The sequence below is a fragment of the Centruroides sculpturatus genome, unplaced genomic scaffold (assembly GCF_000671375.1).
Source record: "Centruroides sculpturatus isolate CEXI.00-Female unplaced genomic scaffold, Cexi_2.0 scaffold759, whole genome shotgun sequence".
NCBI classification, from domain to species: domain Eukaryota; kingdom Metazoa; phylum Arthropoda; class Arachnida; order Scorpiones; family Buthidae; genus Centruroides; species Centruroides sculpturatus.
This window is the reverse complement of record NW_019385017.1, coordinates 43511-60485: the sequence shown is the minus strand read 5'-3', so window position 1 is coordinate 60485 and position 16975 is coordinate 43511. Positions and strand designations below refer to the sequence as shown.

Here is a 16975-nt window from a genome sequence, read left to right as displayed (position 1 = left end):
TATTAAACTTTTATGTTAAATTCTTAAAAGATTCGAATGCGAGAAGAAGGAAAAAGAACAAAATAATATATGACCTAGAAAAGTATAGAATATAACAATGAGAAAGGGGATAAAAGTTTTTGTCTAGAAACTCTACAAACTCGCTAATATTCAATTGCTATAGACGTATTATCTATCGCAATTCAATGCCTTCCCGATATTTTTCTTTATTCCACTTAAATCAAATAGATATTATCTGAGCGATGGGTTGTTTATAGATGAACTGGTTACGTGTACAAATGTATTTTAAGTGTTCGTACAATCCTAAATAATTGATAGCCTTTTATATTTTGCAAAGCAGCGTATTTGCTTGATCCAAACAGCGGTGTGTCCCTTTGATCCGAAATGTTATTTTAGCTTTATAATAAATTGATAAAGTATTTTAACTTAAAAGTATTTTCGGTCACATCTACAATAAATGTTTTATTTTTTTAGCAGTTACTTTTTATTATTTTATAACCGATTTAATTCATTTTTAAAGTCTATATATTTTAATAAAAAGCATCGATTAGTATTCTTATATATATATATATTATTGTACGGTAAGTTAACGTAGAATTTAATGTAGACTTAGACTTGTTTTGATTCTTTCCTCTGACACATAAGAGGCCCTTCACCCTCTATCAAATAGTAATGTTTCAAAACGTGAGGCCCCTGTAGCTTATTTTACTTGCGTGTAAATCCGTCCTGGATACAACAGGATTTTTACTTCGACTGTCAATATAGTTTTTCTTGAAAAATAAACTTGTATTTTATAAAAATTTTAATATAATTTTTATAACATGCTCTAGGCCTAACGTCGGTAACTTTGTTATGGACGAACACTAAAGAACAATAAGGTATTAATGATTATTTCGTTTATTTTCTGTAAACATTTCAAATAAGACGTTTAGAGCGTGGGAAATACTCGTAGGCGATTGGTTTTAAAAATAATTTGATAGACGTTACCGTTTGTCTATGCTTATATTTTACAAGAAAGGGGCCTTTAAAATGCATACCAGGTTAGTTTATTTATGAAATTTAATAATTAAAATCTCCAATTATCAAACTGATGTTTCGCTTACCGAATTCGAAGAAGAGAAATTAAATATTTAATTACTAAATTTCTCTTTCATTCATTCTGAAAGAATAAATAATAATAATAATAATAATTCAATTTCGTGTATTAAATCTAAATCTAAAAGAAAAAATTTCATTGGTTAAGATAATGCATATTATTTTTATCTTCCACTACTTTTCTACGTATTAATCAAAATTAATTTTGAAAGGGGTAATTTAGAGATCGAACGGAAATGCGCGCCATCTATCGGATTACCGTTAAAGTTGTGGTATACGGAGGGAGGGAGGGGGAGGTTTGCGCCGAGCGCTCCACCTTTTAACGTTGTTGCGAAACATTCCTCCGATCGGAGTCACTTTAAGCAGTAGCATTTGAAATTAAGCAGCGGATTGGCCGATTGACGCAAGTTGTCGATATATACGGGACAGGTGGCACTGTCGTCAAGGCAACGCCGGCAACGTTAAATTGATGGCTGTTACTACGGGTAACCGCACTTCTCGTGCTGCGCGTGCCAGGGAAACAATTGGTCNTTTTTTTTTTTTTTTTTGTATTTGTTTCCTTCACTTCTATAGTAAAAACTACATTCCTAATGATAAACAGTTTGTTCAAAAGTACTAAAATATTAAAAATATTAAGAATTTTTGTATTTTTAAGGTATTACTTCATAAAAAAGCATTTTTCTGTTTATTTTTGTTTAGTTAAATGTCAGATAGCTTTATTTAATTAATTAATTAATATCAATGATTCAGTGTAGAAAAACATTATTTTTATAAATTAAATATACTCATTTTTTAATGAGATGAAATTTAACCAGCTGAAATTATTCAAAAATATGTATGAAAATCAAATGTAACTTAATTAAATTTGTCAAGCAATTATTTTTACTTATTCACCAATTACTCTAAAAACTTACATTGAAATAAAAATAAGAATTATGATAAAATACCATTCGATAAACATTTACATTATAAAAAGTTAAATTAAACATTTTAAAAAATTATTCTAAAAATAAAATAATTTATTTTATCTTTTGATCTATAATAGACTAATATTTAAAACTGTTTAAAACATTCTACATCTTAAAATTTTAATTTACTAATCAATTTAAAATTACCTGTCTTCAGCAAGAAGATCTTCAATATGCAATGCTAAAGTTTCATCAATTCCTAACAAGTCTTGAGCATAGGGTCCAGCACAAGCACATCCCCCTCTAGACTGTATTCCAAACACATCATTTAATATTGTGCTTACATAGTTGTGATGAAGCATTAGTCCAGATTCTGGATGAATGATGGAAAAAGAAAACACTGGCAAACGAGGCACTTTTGAATTTCCCAAAATAATTAATTGTGGTATCTTTTTCCAAGCAGACATTGCTTTACTAAAAGATGATAATAATAGTAATAGAATGTTTCATAAATAAAATGTTTATGCTTATTCCAGTTTTCAATTTATCAATTATTAATTTATAGTTTTGAACAAAAACATATTCTATTATACTTACCTACAAAAATGATGTTCTTTTTTCATAATTACTTCTGATGTGATGGCTTCCTTTAACTGAAATATCATTCCTGCTCTGATAGAACCAATAATAGATGGTGTGCCTCCTTCTTCTCGCATTTCAATTTCTTGTAAATATCTATGCGTTTCTCTCGTCACCTATGAAAATAACAGAAATTGAATTTATAATGTCCTAAATTACTCTCAAATTATTGACTAATAAAAATATTTACAAAAAATACACTTCCTCCACCACCACCACCTGAAGGTATGGGATTACTAAATAGCTTTTTCTTTGCTATCAGAATACCTGAATTGAAATAAATACATTTAATAATTTTGCTTTAAGAATATTTAGGTTATCAATAAATTTTTAAAATTTACTAAACTAAAAAATAATTTGTACTTTACCTGGTGTATCAGGACCACCAATAAATTTGTGTGGGGATAAAAATATGGCATCTTTATATACGAGGCCTTGATGTGGTCTNACCCTACTAAAATGCAGCCAAAAATGCAAAAAATCGCATCAAATAATGATATACTGAATTTATTGTTAATTTAAATAATAGCTAGGGGTGTCCATAGTGGCCGTTTTTGGCATATCGTGACAGAAACCAGTTTTTCAGCTTTATAGTAGATTTTATGTTTTTGAATAGTTTTATTAAACACAGCATCAGGGATGGACTAATGATTGAAAAATGGGTTTGTGAGCTGCTTTCAAAATGAATACAATCAAATTTTTGTCATCATATTTTCTTATTAATTCAATATAAAAGATTTTTAAAAATCTTTTATATTGAATTAATAAGAATATATATAAGAATTAATATTGAACTTCATTCTCTCCATTTTATAATTATTTTTATTATTTTCACAAACACTGGTCAATGACAGAATGGAATAAAAAAACTGATCTGTGAACACAAAGTTCAAGAAGCACTGCTCTAGGCAATTCCATCATGAGGATTGAAATGATTTTGAGTATAAACTTTGTCTAATAAAAATACAAATTTTAATGAAAAAGTCTCCTTTATTATAATGGTTCTCTGTTGTAAAGACAAAACAATTTATTTGTTTTATTATACTGTATAATATATTTTTTCCAGTTGCTCTTAGAAGTAACCCTGTGTAATTACTTAAGCATGTTAGGAAATAACAATCAAGATTAATTAACATATAATTACTACAAAGACAAATTTTAACTCAATTTTTTGCACTTTAAAACTTTCATGAAATCATTATTTTCAACTATCAATTACAAAAATGTAGATTAATTGATGAAGAGAATTTTAAAATGTTTTATATTACTTTAAATATTCACAAATAAATATGTGATCCTTTCAAATAATTAAGACTTTTTATAGCAGATCTATTAATAGAATTTGGCAAAACTGTTCAAATTTACATAATATACATACAAAGTATAACTCAAAAGAAACAAGCTTTGAATTTATTTCATTTAAGACTAGAATAAGTCTTAAAAATTAGTTTTTATACGAATATTTTTTGGCAGGTAAACTCAATATTATCTATCTTCTTTTTTGGCAGGTAAACTCAACATTATCTATCTATCTTCTTTTTTATTTTGTATTTGTTGGCTGGTGTTATTATATTATCAATGTAAAGAATTCATTTTGATAGTATTGAGAACAAAACAGAATAAGTTTCTCAAAATTACAGTCATAGCTATATGTAACTGTATAAAATTCAGATGTAAATTTTTAGGGCAAAATGATACACATTTTCTAATTTGAAGTGAAGTGTTTTGCCTGTTTACAAGCTGTTTATTTGATACCAGTACTTGTTAACTTGCAATAATATACCTANATGGTTATTTTATCAATTTTATATCAAAAATATAAGCATTGAATAATCATAGAATATAAAGCAAATAAAAAAATTGTGATTAAAGAAAAAAAATATAATTTTAATTGTAGAATTTCATCCGATGGCAATCTTATGTAAATTATTAGAGGACACAGTCTGTCCAGAAACAGGAACCGCCATTTATTTACTTCTTGTGTTCCAGAATACAAACATTTGACAATCTGACCTTTCTTTTTAGACTGCATGACCGTCAAGTTTTAAAAAATTCCTTTAAAAACACAGAAAAATATCCAATTAAAATTACAAATTTAAAATCAGAACTGGCTGGTCTTACAGACATCTTTTTCATTTCCATCCATACCACTCAGGGATGTTCAAGCTCTTAACTACTGGAGAATGAGCACTGGTAAATGTAGATTCTTAGTAAATGGTAGGTTTAATATACATTCTTTGACAAAAAGTTACATACCAAGAAAGATGCATTGGAATCAAATAAAATTAAAAAAAAAAATTTTTTTTTAAATTGCCAGAACNTATATATAAATGATTAAAACAACAACTCAAACTTATTGATTCTCAAACAAATATTTTACTATCAATCATACTTTGATTTGACAATCATCAAATTTCCTTTGCTATCTATAGTTTAGAAATTATTAATCATCAATAAAGAATGTCTGATTATTATATTAACAAACAACTAAAGACTAAGCATGCTAGAGATCCATTAATAATTTTAATTGATATGAAAAATAACTCAAAGTTCTTTGAAAATAACAAAAAACAAACTGCTTTTTTGTTATTTAGTACTTAATTTTTATATATAAAAAATTATAAACTTACCCTGTTACTACTGGATTCATGTTAATCTTAACATATGGTGCAGCTGCAGCATAGTCCCAAAATGCTAATGCATTATATTTATGTAACAAAGCAGTCACCTCTATATCATCTGTCAATATACCAGTAATATTGGAGGCAGCAGAAAAAGTGCCAATCAGTGATCTTTCAGAATTCTGATATTTCTAGCAGAAGAAATAAGATACACTTACATAAATCAAAATTTTCTCCCATAATATAACATTTTTTAAAATAATTCAAAACTTATTAATTTCTCAATAAAATACTTACTTGTAATTCTGTTTCTAAATGATGTAAATCAAGTAAACCATCTTTTGTCTCTTTGATTCTANATTTAAATATAAATTAAAAACCACTAGGATTAATTAGGCTTTAATTCTGTAATTTCTGATATCTGTTATCAATGTAAATAATGAGACAATTAAGAATGATTGATATTTAATCAGCTTACCTTTTTTTTGCTATAAAACTGATATTGATGTAGTGTATGCAGTAATGATAATGAATCTTTTCCACCAGACAAACAAACTAAAATCTTATCATTTGACTGTATCATATTAAATTCTGATATTGCCTAAAAACAATAACAAAACAAAATTATTTGTTATTTCTGTAATAATATATTCTTTATAAAATTATCAAAAAATACCTTTAGAAATGGTTTAAATATTGATTTTGGAGGGGAATGCCAAAGAATTTTTGTATCATTCTTTAAAAGTTTTGCTGGTTTTGGTATTTTACTTGCAGGATAATTCAGACTGCATTTTTCATTTTCTTTGTTTGATTCACTGATTTCATTATATTTGCATAGGCAGATACTGTTTGTATCTGTAATTTCAGAATCTGTGTCATTTCTGTTTGTTTCTGTAATTTCATTTTGATTTTGCAATTGTTCATTTTTGTCCAAATTATTTAAAGTATTCTGTTTAATGACTGAAATGGCATTATCATCATCATTGTAATTGTTTAATGGTAATATTGTTATTTCTTGTTCTTCCAGAACCTCATTATCAAATTCAGTAGTAAAGTGATTTTTGGGGCAAAATGGTATAATCCTTGGTGACTGATGTCTCTGCTCTAAAACAAAAGTTTTGGCTTCAGAAGGCAGAAGGAACCATCTTAATTTAGTAGCTTCATCATCAAACATTACTTCTTGATCGGACAATTGATATCGCTGAGCTATCTGATTGAAAAATAAAATGTTGTGCTTTTACAATTATTAATTTTAAAAATAAAAATACTTACTTTTTTAGCAGCAGAAAAAATTTCTCTGGCTTTTTCTAAACATTCCTAATAAACAATTTATTGGTTCAGTATATATTGCTACTTTGGAAGAAAACCAGCATAACTCAAAAAAGTGTGATTTTTCAATTATGTCATAATTAAAATGAAAATGTAGTAAATTTTTATGTAGAAGAGTGTCACAGAAATAACTTGTGTATTCAGCCACTAGGGAGCAGTTATATGGGAGATAAGTGATATTCAATTAAACTTTGGTTAAATCTTTGCGTGGGATTTTCTCAAAACTAGTAATTTTGAGTTGTGCCAGTTTTCTTCCAAAATAGTGATATATATATATATATATTTATTTATTTATTTTTGAAATCTCAAAACATTTGAATTATTACAAAATTTAATTTAAAAATTAATAAATACTTGGTAACTAGCTGGCAAAGGATTGGTTAATACTTCTTTGGGTTGAGTAAAATGAAATTTTCCACTTTCATATGAAATAGAACCAAGCCACTTTCTATCTTTAAATACCTAAAATTAGTAACATATAAACTTTCAAAGTATTTTAAATGTATAATTATTATTTTTAAAAATAATCTTACTTGTTGATTTCTATGTTTCCATTCACCAGTTTCAGGATTGAAAATATACTGAGGAAGTAATTTCCATCCCTCTTTTGCAACTATAGAAACTGCTTCTACTATAAAATCTGCTTCTTCATCCGGAATAAAAAATGGAAAATTTAATCTTGTGAAACCAGGCCTAAGCACTTCACGTTCAGAATATTCCAAATATCTTCTCAAATGGATTCGGTCTAATGTTCTGTTGGAAAAAAATTTTTTTCACTGGCTATGTAAAGAACATTTAGTGCAAATGGAAGTTTTATTCATATATAAAATTGATTAAACAGATATTTTTATTTAAATGTGAGAGTCTGGAGGGGGAAATTAAATTAATTAGTTAAAAATTAAGAGAAGTGGAAAAACTCCACTTTTTTTTATTTTCACCCACTCGTGATACTCTGATAGATAAGACCAATCAAATATCTTCCAAGTCAACAGTCATTTTGACGTTTGGACTTAAGTTACAACCTTAGTCAAATATTCGAGTTTTACTAATGGGAAACTGTCAAATGGATTAAATTATGAGATGAGAAGAGACCACCACCTCATTCAGATGTCTACGAATTTCAACATTGTTGCCTTATATGGTAAAAAGAGTCAGACCGCTCCGGCCAAGGTAATGACACATCTCAAACTTATAACGCATTAAATCAAAGTCTCCTGAGATTGTTCTCATGCGGGATGCATATAAAAAGGGGTCACACCTGATCATCGGGGTGGATATATTTCGAGGAACTGTACATGACGTTCCACCCACCAATACCTACATTGCCAAGTTTGTCTCCTTTCGATGCCCCCAGCCTTAGATTGCAAACTGTCCAAACATTGTCGCATAGCAGCATCTAGGAACTATGAAGTGTCATCACAAGTTATTGTACATTGATACTTCCAATTGTAAACTCTCTCTCTCTCTCGGTCAATTAGCCTATAAGGACATAGATATAAGGCTTTAATGTCTATCTGATACAGTCATATAGACTGAATAGAAATAATACCAGCACATAGGAATAGGCCTGGACATTATGTTACCTATGAAAGGTAGACTAACCAGTAATGTATTAGCTTACTGTATCATATCCTTTATGTTATTTCATTAAATTGTTATTTTGTTGTTTAACCTGCTCTCATGTGGACTTATTACGTGCCAACACTCTATCAATGGACTTCTCAACCCCCGGTCACTCAGGTAAAACCATCCAGTGACAAAGTGAGTAGGTTTTACCAACCCATCACCAGTCAAAGGGGTTGAGCCTTACTCTAATACCCAGTATCTCACATAAATGTTTAAACATTTTTCAAGCTTAATTTATCTCATCTTAAGACACATATTTAAAAACTCAATGGAATATTAGAACATTTTCAAACACAATGGAACATATTAATATTTTCTGAATTTTGAGTAAATGTTCAATACAAGTAATGCATCATCCCCATGTCCCTATACTGAATGAGATTTCCTACAGACTAGAAATGTTAAAAAAAGAGTGTTATATGAAAGTTTTTAACATTTAGTGGAAATTCAGAAAAACATTCAAAAATGTTAATATGTTCTATTGCATTTGAAAATGTTCTAAATGTTCCATTGAGTTTTTAAGTATGTATGTGAAGATGAACTGAATTAAGCTTGAAAAATGTTTAAACATTTAAATAAAAAGACGTCTTTAATCAATTATGAATTATATATATGAGTAAAGATATGAGGTAAAAGAGAGATGAAGTGGAAGTATATATTTATATATAAAATAATATGACAAGACACCTTACTGAATAATTGTTGTTGTTAGTACAGGGTATACAAAAAGTTACTGTGTAGTGAGAAATTTGTAATGACATTAACGTTATACATATGGTATTACAAAACCTGTAAGTTGTATGCAAACCTTACTTATAACTTTAATGTCATTACAAATTTCTCACTGCATGGTAACTTTCTCTGTATTATTGTTTTGTTAACTCTACTTTTTTTAGTTATTTGTTAATTTCTTTATGCATAGATGACATTATAGCTGATAGAGAATTCTATTTTTTTTTTTTTTTTTTTAAGTTTCCTTTCTCGTGACAAATACACTATATAATTTATATATCAATTTGAATTTCTCAATAGATTATAATTGCTACTATCTTTAGAGGCGAATAAGTATTTTCTCCTCGATTTTATATTGTTTTTATAAATAGACTTTTTGTATTGTATTCTATTATAATTATCTGACTGACAGATGTATTAATTTATTAAACTTTTATGTTAAATTCTTAAAAGATTCGAATGCGAGAAGAAGGAAAAAGAACAAAATAATATATGACCTAGAAAAGTATAGAATATAACAATGAGAAAGGGGATAAAAGTTTTTGTCTAGAAACTCTACAAACTCGCTAATATTCAATTGCTATAGACGTATTATCTATCGCAATTCAATGCCTTCCCGATATTTTTCTTTATTCCACTTAAATCAAATAGATATTATCTGAGCGATGGGTTGTTTATAGATGAACTGGTTACGTGTACAAATGTATTTTAAGTGTTCGTACAATCCTAAATAATTGATAGCCTTTTATATTTTGCAAAGCAGCGTATTTGCTTGATCCAAACAGCGGTGTGTCCCTTTGATCCGAAATGTTATTTTAGCTTTATAATAAATTGATAAAGTATTTTAACTTAAAAGTATTTTCGGTCACATCTACAATAAATGTTTTATTTTTTTAGCAGTTACTTTTTATTATTTTATAACCGATTTAATTCATTTTTAAAGTCTATATATTTTAATAAAAAGCATCGATTAGTATTCTTATATATATATATATTATTGTACGGTAAGTTAACGTAGAATTTAATGTAGACTTAGACTTGTTTTGATTCTTTCCTCTGACACATAAGAGGCCCTTCACCCTCTATCAAATAGTAATGTTTCAAAACGTGAGGCCCCTGTAGCTTATTTTACTTGCGTGTAAATCCGTCCTGGATACAACAGGATTTTTACTTCGACTGTCAATATAGTTTTTCTTGAAAAATAAACTTGTATTTTATAAAAATTTTAATATAATTTTTATAACATGCTCTAGGCCTAACGTCGGTAACTTTGTTATGGACGAACACTAAAGAACAATAAGGTATTAATGATTATTTCGTTTATTTTCTGTAAACATTTCAAATAAGACGTTTAGAGCGTGGGAAATACTCGTAGGCGATTGGTTTTAAAAATAATTTGATAGACGTTACCGTTTGTCTATGCTTATATTTTACAAGAAAGGGGCCTTTAAAATGCATACCAGGTTAGTTTATTTATGAAATTTAATAATTAAAATCTCCAATTATCAAACTGATGTTTCGCTTACCGAATTCGAAGAAGAGAAATTAAATATTTAATTACTAAATTTCTCTTTCATTCATTCTGAAAGAATAAATAATAATAATAATAATAATTCAATTTCGTGTATTAAATCTAAATCTAAAAGAAAAAATTTCATTGGTTAAGATAATGCATATTATTTTTATCTTCCACTACTTTTCTACGTATTAATCAAAATTAATTTTGAAAGGGGTAATTTAGAGATCGAACGGAAATGCGCGCCATCTATCGGATTACCGTTAAAGTTGTGGTATACGGAGGGAGGGAGGGGGAGGTTTGCGCCGAGCGCTCCACCTTTTAACGTTGTTGCGAAACATTCCTCCGATCGGAGTCACTTTAAGCAGTAGCATTTGAAATTAAGCAGCGGATTGGCCGATTGACGCAAGTTGTCGATATATACGGGACAGGTGGCACTGTCGTCAAGGCAACGCCGGCAACGTTAAATTGATGGCTGTTACTACGGGTAACCGCACTTCTCGTGCTGCGCGTGCCAGGGAAACAATTGGTCGGCTTTTTCTGCTGCGCCACCCTTTTGTTATTATTACGCTTCCCCCTCTTTTTTTTTCTTTCTTTCGGAAAGATCAATCCTTTACATTTCGATCTTATCAAACGCTGCGAAAATCGAACGTGGTAAAATGATCAGAATTATTATTATTATTTTAACAACTTCTACTGTTTAAACTTTTAAATAACCAATTCGTATCTAAACTATTAGTTTTAAATACGAGCAGGGGGGAGGGGGAAGTATTATTATTTATGTAATGCAAATCTCGCTCTTCTTGCTTTTGTCAAAATTACTATCGCGGGAGAGGAACAATGAGAATAAGGATCAGCAACGAGTCGGATCTGAGTGCATTTGGTAATAGCATCACAAGACCTGTTTTGGATAAAGATTCATGCTAATAAAAATACCCTTTTTTTTCGTTAAGTTTATTACTTTTGGCATTCCATTTACATATCATTCGATGGAATTATTTCTCTTTATTTTAAGGCCAACCGAAGCTTTTTTTTTTCCTCTTCTTCTTCTTTTTTAAATTATAAATTAAATACAATTAAATTTTCCGAGTTATTTCTCTCTTCGTTTGCTTATTTTTCTATATTTTTCTTATGCAATATATCTAATAATTAATTAAGGAGATTGATCTCGAATATAGCGAATTTAAGTATAAAATTTTGGATAAATTTCCTCCTAATATTTAATTATTTATGCATAAATAAGAAGAAATATATATATATATATTTTTTTTCAATTCGGTAATTTCGCTTAAGAAGCTTATGAAATTCGCTTTGCATAATGTTTGAGGGGATTGTATCAAGGAAGTTAAACCTTTACAGTAATAAAGTAAAGTTACTTGTATTAAATCATTACTATTCATTCTATTGTAATCGTATAATTGACTTGAATTTGATTGTAGGCGTTGAGAGAATCTTAAAGAGAAGAGTAAACAACTGGCATAATTAAGCGAGCCATCTTGAGTAAATAATAATGATACCGATCGGTTTATACTCGAAATAATTGTATTTCTTTTACGCGAAAGTGATCAAAGATAAATAAATCCTTCACAGAACGTCATTATCTATGAAGACCCAGACGTTGCATCTTCTACAAAATACGTCTTTTGAAGAAGATGCAAAGTCTGGGTCTTCACAGATAATGACGTTCGTGACTGTGTCAGTTTAATTTTATGTTTTTTTTAATGAAATATTTGTTGATTTGAATGGCGGATAAATGAGAATGATGACAATTCACTAATATCTTTACGACAGAAAAGGAAACTGCTCGAGATCCAAAGAAAACAACAGGTTTTGTAGAGGGGAAAAAAGTTGTTTATGGACGACTTGTTTATATTATCTTTAAATAGGATATATGAAATGACATTTCGTGTAAAATGATGAAATGATGCATTCAAAATATATATATATAAAAAAAAATAGTGTATACTTTAACATGGGAAAATAAACATACATTTTTTATGTTATTTACAAAACTATAAAGCAATTAATTTGAAATAATGGACGGATACATTACATTAATTCAATTAATATTAATTAATATGAAGAGTCAAAAGTAATCCATGTAAAAAAAAAGAAAGAAATCTTTTTTTTTATGTTAGAGAGTTATTTACTCGTCATTTTATTGCTTCTCTTCTATACGTTTTTACTTTCGGAAAGGTTTATTATAAGGAGGCTTTATTGAAAACGTTGTAAAAAGTGATTGATAGAAATCTAAATCATTCTTGAATAAGAAAGAAAGTAAACCCATTCTTGAGATTATTTGCTCGTCTTCAGCCATCCAGGAGTTATGGCCAAATGCAAGAAAGGATTAAAAAGCAGAAATTCTTGATCATGTTAATACTTTAGTACATATTTGTATTTGAATTTTTGATTTCATTTGATGTAGCATGATTCGTTTTATTTTGCTAACTTATTCTAACGGCGGGTTATCATATTATTATAGAATTTTATTCGAATTTTACAAGTTTAATTAAAATCACGTCGTAATATTTTTCGATAAGTAATCATATTCGTTCGTTCCATAAATTATTCTTCTATCTGCTTAGTCTCATATATTATAAGTAGATACATCTTTTACTTTTCTCTTCCTAATTAGACTATACTCACGCTGCTTCGTAACTCGGTTTTCTTGCCACCACCCTTTGCAATCTTTCAGTATTGGCAACACTATCAAAATATAAAATAAATTNGAAAAGGGGGATTAGGTTCCAAAAATTAGAAAACATGTTGTTAAATCCTTATTTAAATCGGATTTATTATTCATTTTTTTCATAGGTAAAATAGTTATTTATTATTTAAGTAAATATTTTACCAGAGGATTATTCATTTTATATGATGATCTCAGCATGAGCATCATCAACTGGTAACAGTTTGTGGGTGTGTTTGTTAATAGCGGTCACTCTGCAACGGGAGTGCGCTGCTGTTTGTAGGCGATGAAAGAAAGATGGTGGTGCCTGCACTATCAATAGTATCGTGTGGAGGAATCTATAATTCTAAAATGAGCTTATAGAGGCAAAAGAAGGATCCCAATTGTATAATTTAACCATTAAATGGATTATTTGTTGAAAGAGCATTTAAAGTAGCCACAAAAACAATTAGAATGCTTGCGCAAAGTTACGCGGAGGTATAAAAGAATGCACCCTTTATTACATTTTATGTTGTACAAGGGTTTTATCCAATTCCCGAATCGTGTTAAAGTGAATCCGTGCTATAGAAGTGCCGTGTTATACGGGGGTTACCTATATATCAACTGGTATATCAATATAAAGGATTATATAGTCAAGCCTGTGTATTCATGGGAATTTCATACTTTTACAATATAATCCAATCATCAGTGGATATTTTCTCTTTTACACAATTTACTCTGAGTTTTTAGTCTCAAATAAAAGGTTGAACCTCAGTATGCTTTAGATTAATTCCTGTGTAAAAAAAAAGACAAACGAACAAACCTTTTGGATAGTCTACATGCATGTTTTTAATGAATTTTAATGTCCAAGATTTTCAAATGTAATAACATTAAAAACTGAATAAATTCAAATATAGTAGCCATATTTTACTTTTTATTTAAATAAAACTTTTCAAATACTAAGGTTCATTTTCAATTAAAGGAAATTAGATGAATTAAAAAATTCACATGACTTGAATGCTGATTCTAATTTGAATTTCATTTTTGTATTTGTTTAATCTTAAATTAATAATGGTTCCATAATTTAATAATGTTTACTACATCTCTTATTTTTGGAGTTTGATTCCTTATGTTTGTTACTGTGAAAGACTAATATCTGGCAAATGTCGATATTCTCTGGTGAATGTCAGCATTCACATAGTCACTTGGCGCATGTACAAAATATTTGCTAAATATCATTATTTCTCACTTATGCAAGCAAATGTTGACATTCAGCATGCACTGATGGTGAATGTTGAATAAAAATATTTTTACAAATAATCCTCCGAAAAAACCTTTAACTGGCGTGAAGTATGTTCAATTGTTCATGCTAACGTTTTCAGATCCCTCTTGGGTCTTTCTTCAAGCTATGTTTTGTTTGTAATGATCCGTTAGATTGAAAACCAGCTGTTTTTTGGAACGAATTTCAAATATCGAAATTCGAAATCCAACAGAAATCACGTGCCATCCAGATTCAAAACATTATGTAATGACCAGTTTCTTATAATGATGGATTATGTATTTTTTATACGAATAAAATCCGTATTAGCGGGTCAGAAGTCGGAGAAAAATGCATGTTGTCATTCCTTAATTATTATAAGCATCGTTGCAGATTTAAATTGAATCATCTTTCTCGAATAGGGCTTGCCATGCTAAAGATAAGGTGATTTTATCCTTGGAATTGATGGGTGATGATGAGTTGTAGGCTTTGCATATTTCAATTTGCTCTAACCACCTGAGGTAGTCCATATATGATGTTGTGATAAGGACTTTGCAAATGCCAAACCCCTTATCACAACATCGTGAAGACTGACAAACAGCAGAATGTTCAAGAGTATAACAAACAGATGCTACATGACCTCAATAATGGCAGAGGATTTGGCATTTTTGTCACTTCTCTCTGACTATGTCTTCTTGGCTTGTTGTTTCGACATCCATCAGAGCTTATCTGTGCTTCTTGACATATACAGGTGATGGTTCAAATGTATTGATATAATAATATAACCAAATATTCTATCTTTCACCGACATATTTGGTATGTGTTGACATTCACCAGAGAATATTGACATTCTCTAATTTCGGTCTTTCATGGTAATGTCTATATGTACATAATATAAAATTTTATTGATCTATCTATCTTTAACAGTTTTGTCTCTAGAGTGGTCTAAAGTGGTATACTTATGTATACCATTTAGACCAGTGATCATCAACCTTTCTGACCTTACGTACAACTTAAACTCAATTTTGAATCCTGCAGACCACTGTCATAAATTTTTTAAATGATACAAACATTATTCTATATATGTTCATAAACTTTACTTTACTTTATTAATATGAAATTCACTTGTTTAATTATAACAAATAAGTGTAAAGTTTGCTGCTACTAGTTTGAAATAAGTTTATGGATTCTTGGCTTTTCTCCATGAAGGATGACAACCACACTCACATTATTTACTGTTGATTATTTATTAGTTTATTGACATTATTATTCATTGATAACAGTCATTTCATCATTGGTTTTAGATTCGAATAAAAACCCCAACGAGTGAGAAAAAGCAACCAAGCATTTTGTATTTCTTTTGTAATACTTTGCATAACCTTGAGTTGATCAATGATCAAATTTCTCAACAGACCACCAAAATTTTCTCACAGACCACTGGTTGGCAACTGCTGCTTTAGACCACTCTAGAGACAAAACTGTTAGAGATAGATAGATCAATAAAATTTTGTAGGCACATTTATTTTGACACATGAAAACTATGGACAGAGTTTCAAGAATAGTTACAATTTTTGCCATTAGGAGTCTAAAACAATGCCACTGTTACAATACCAGCATCACTGTGAAGTGCTGAAAATTTTTGTCACTCCTAAACTATAGCAGAGATGATGTTTGAATAACATTATGTTTATTTTAAAACTCCACACTTCAGTCATTGTGAGAGATGTACTGTCTAACACATTTGGTGATGAAAAGATGATCTGTCTTTTTCAATGCAATGGTCTGCTCATTCACCCTTGGGACTTCTGCTTTTGAAGCTATTTGAAAAATACCCTATATTTTATTAGACTTCTGTTATTAAATTTAATACACTGCATTAATGCCAAATAATGTTATTTTACATATCAATTTTCTTCCTTGAATCTCACTTAGAATATAAAATTGATTAGCATTTACATAATTTCAATTTCTTTTATATGAATTGTAAAATTCATAAAATTAATAAAATAAATTTTTGTTTATTGTATGAATTTTCACTCATAAATATTGCCTCTGACATTATGAGAAAATAATTAAATAAAAACTATTAAAAATAAGTATAGTTCTGCCAATAATCGTCATTAATATTCAATTATAAATTCAGCTTTTACATTTACAAATTGCACTCAAGATGTAAAAGCTGAATTTTTAAAAATTAAACATTAGTGAATCTAATCTATTGATATATATACTATCATTTAAGAAGAATGGAAACTCTAATTCAAAAAATTTATTTTAATATTTTTCTGAATTTATATTATAGTAGTCTTAAAAAATATTGTTTTGCCACATAACATATTAATTTAGGATATTATTTACTTTCTAAATTTGCAATGCTATAAAAAATTAAGAGTATCTACAAAATTTCATATTATGGTTAATTCTATTTATATTATATTTAAATGTTTAAAAAATTAATAATAAAAACAACTATTTCATTAAAAAAAAATTACCTGTGCTCCTAATTCTCTCCATGGTAATAAATTAGAATGATGTTCAAAAGGACCAACAAAGACAATCTAACCAAAAAAATTAAAAATATATATA

The 16975-nt window shown here is 28.7% G+C and overlaps 1 protein-coding gene across 1 annotated transcript in view; it reads right to left on the bottom strand.

Annotated features, from left to right (window-relative positions):
* The window catches only part of LOC111633488, an 81264-nt gene that overhangs the window by 24222 nt on the left and 40067 nt on the right, over positions 1 to 16975 (bottom strand). Inside the window, exons 6-11 of the mRNA XM_023378069.1 lie at positions 5561 to 5621; positions 5273 to 5454; positions 3011 to 3087; positions 2833 to 2909; positions 2601 to 2758; positions 2211 to 2477 (exon numbers count right to left, since the gene is read on the bottom strand). Coding sequence (XP_023233837.1) covers positions 2211 to 2477; positions 2601 to 2758; positions 2833 to 2909; positions 3011 to 3087; positions 5273 to 5454; positions 5561 to 5621 — 822 coding nt within the window. The remainder of the gene's footprint in view (positions 1 to 2210; positions 2478 to 2600; positions 2759 to 2832; positions 2910 to 3010; positions 3088 to 5272; positions 5455 to 5560; positions 5622 to 16975) is intronic.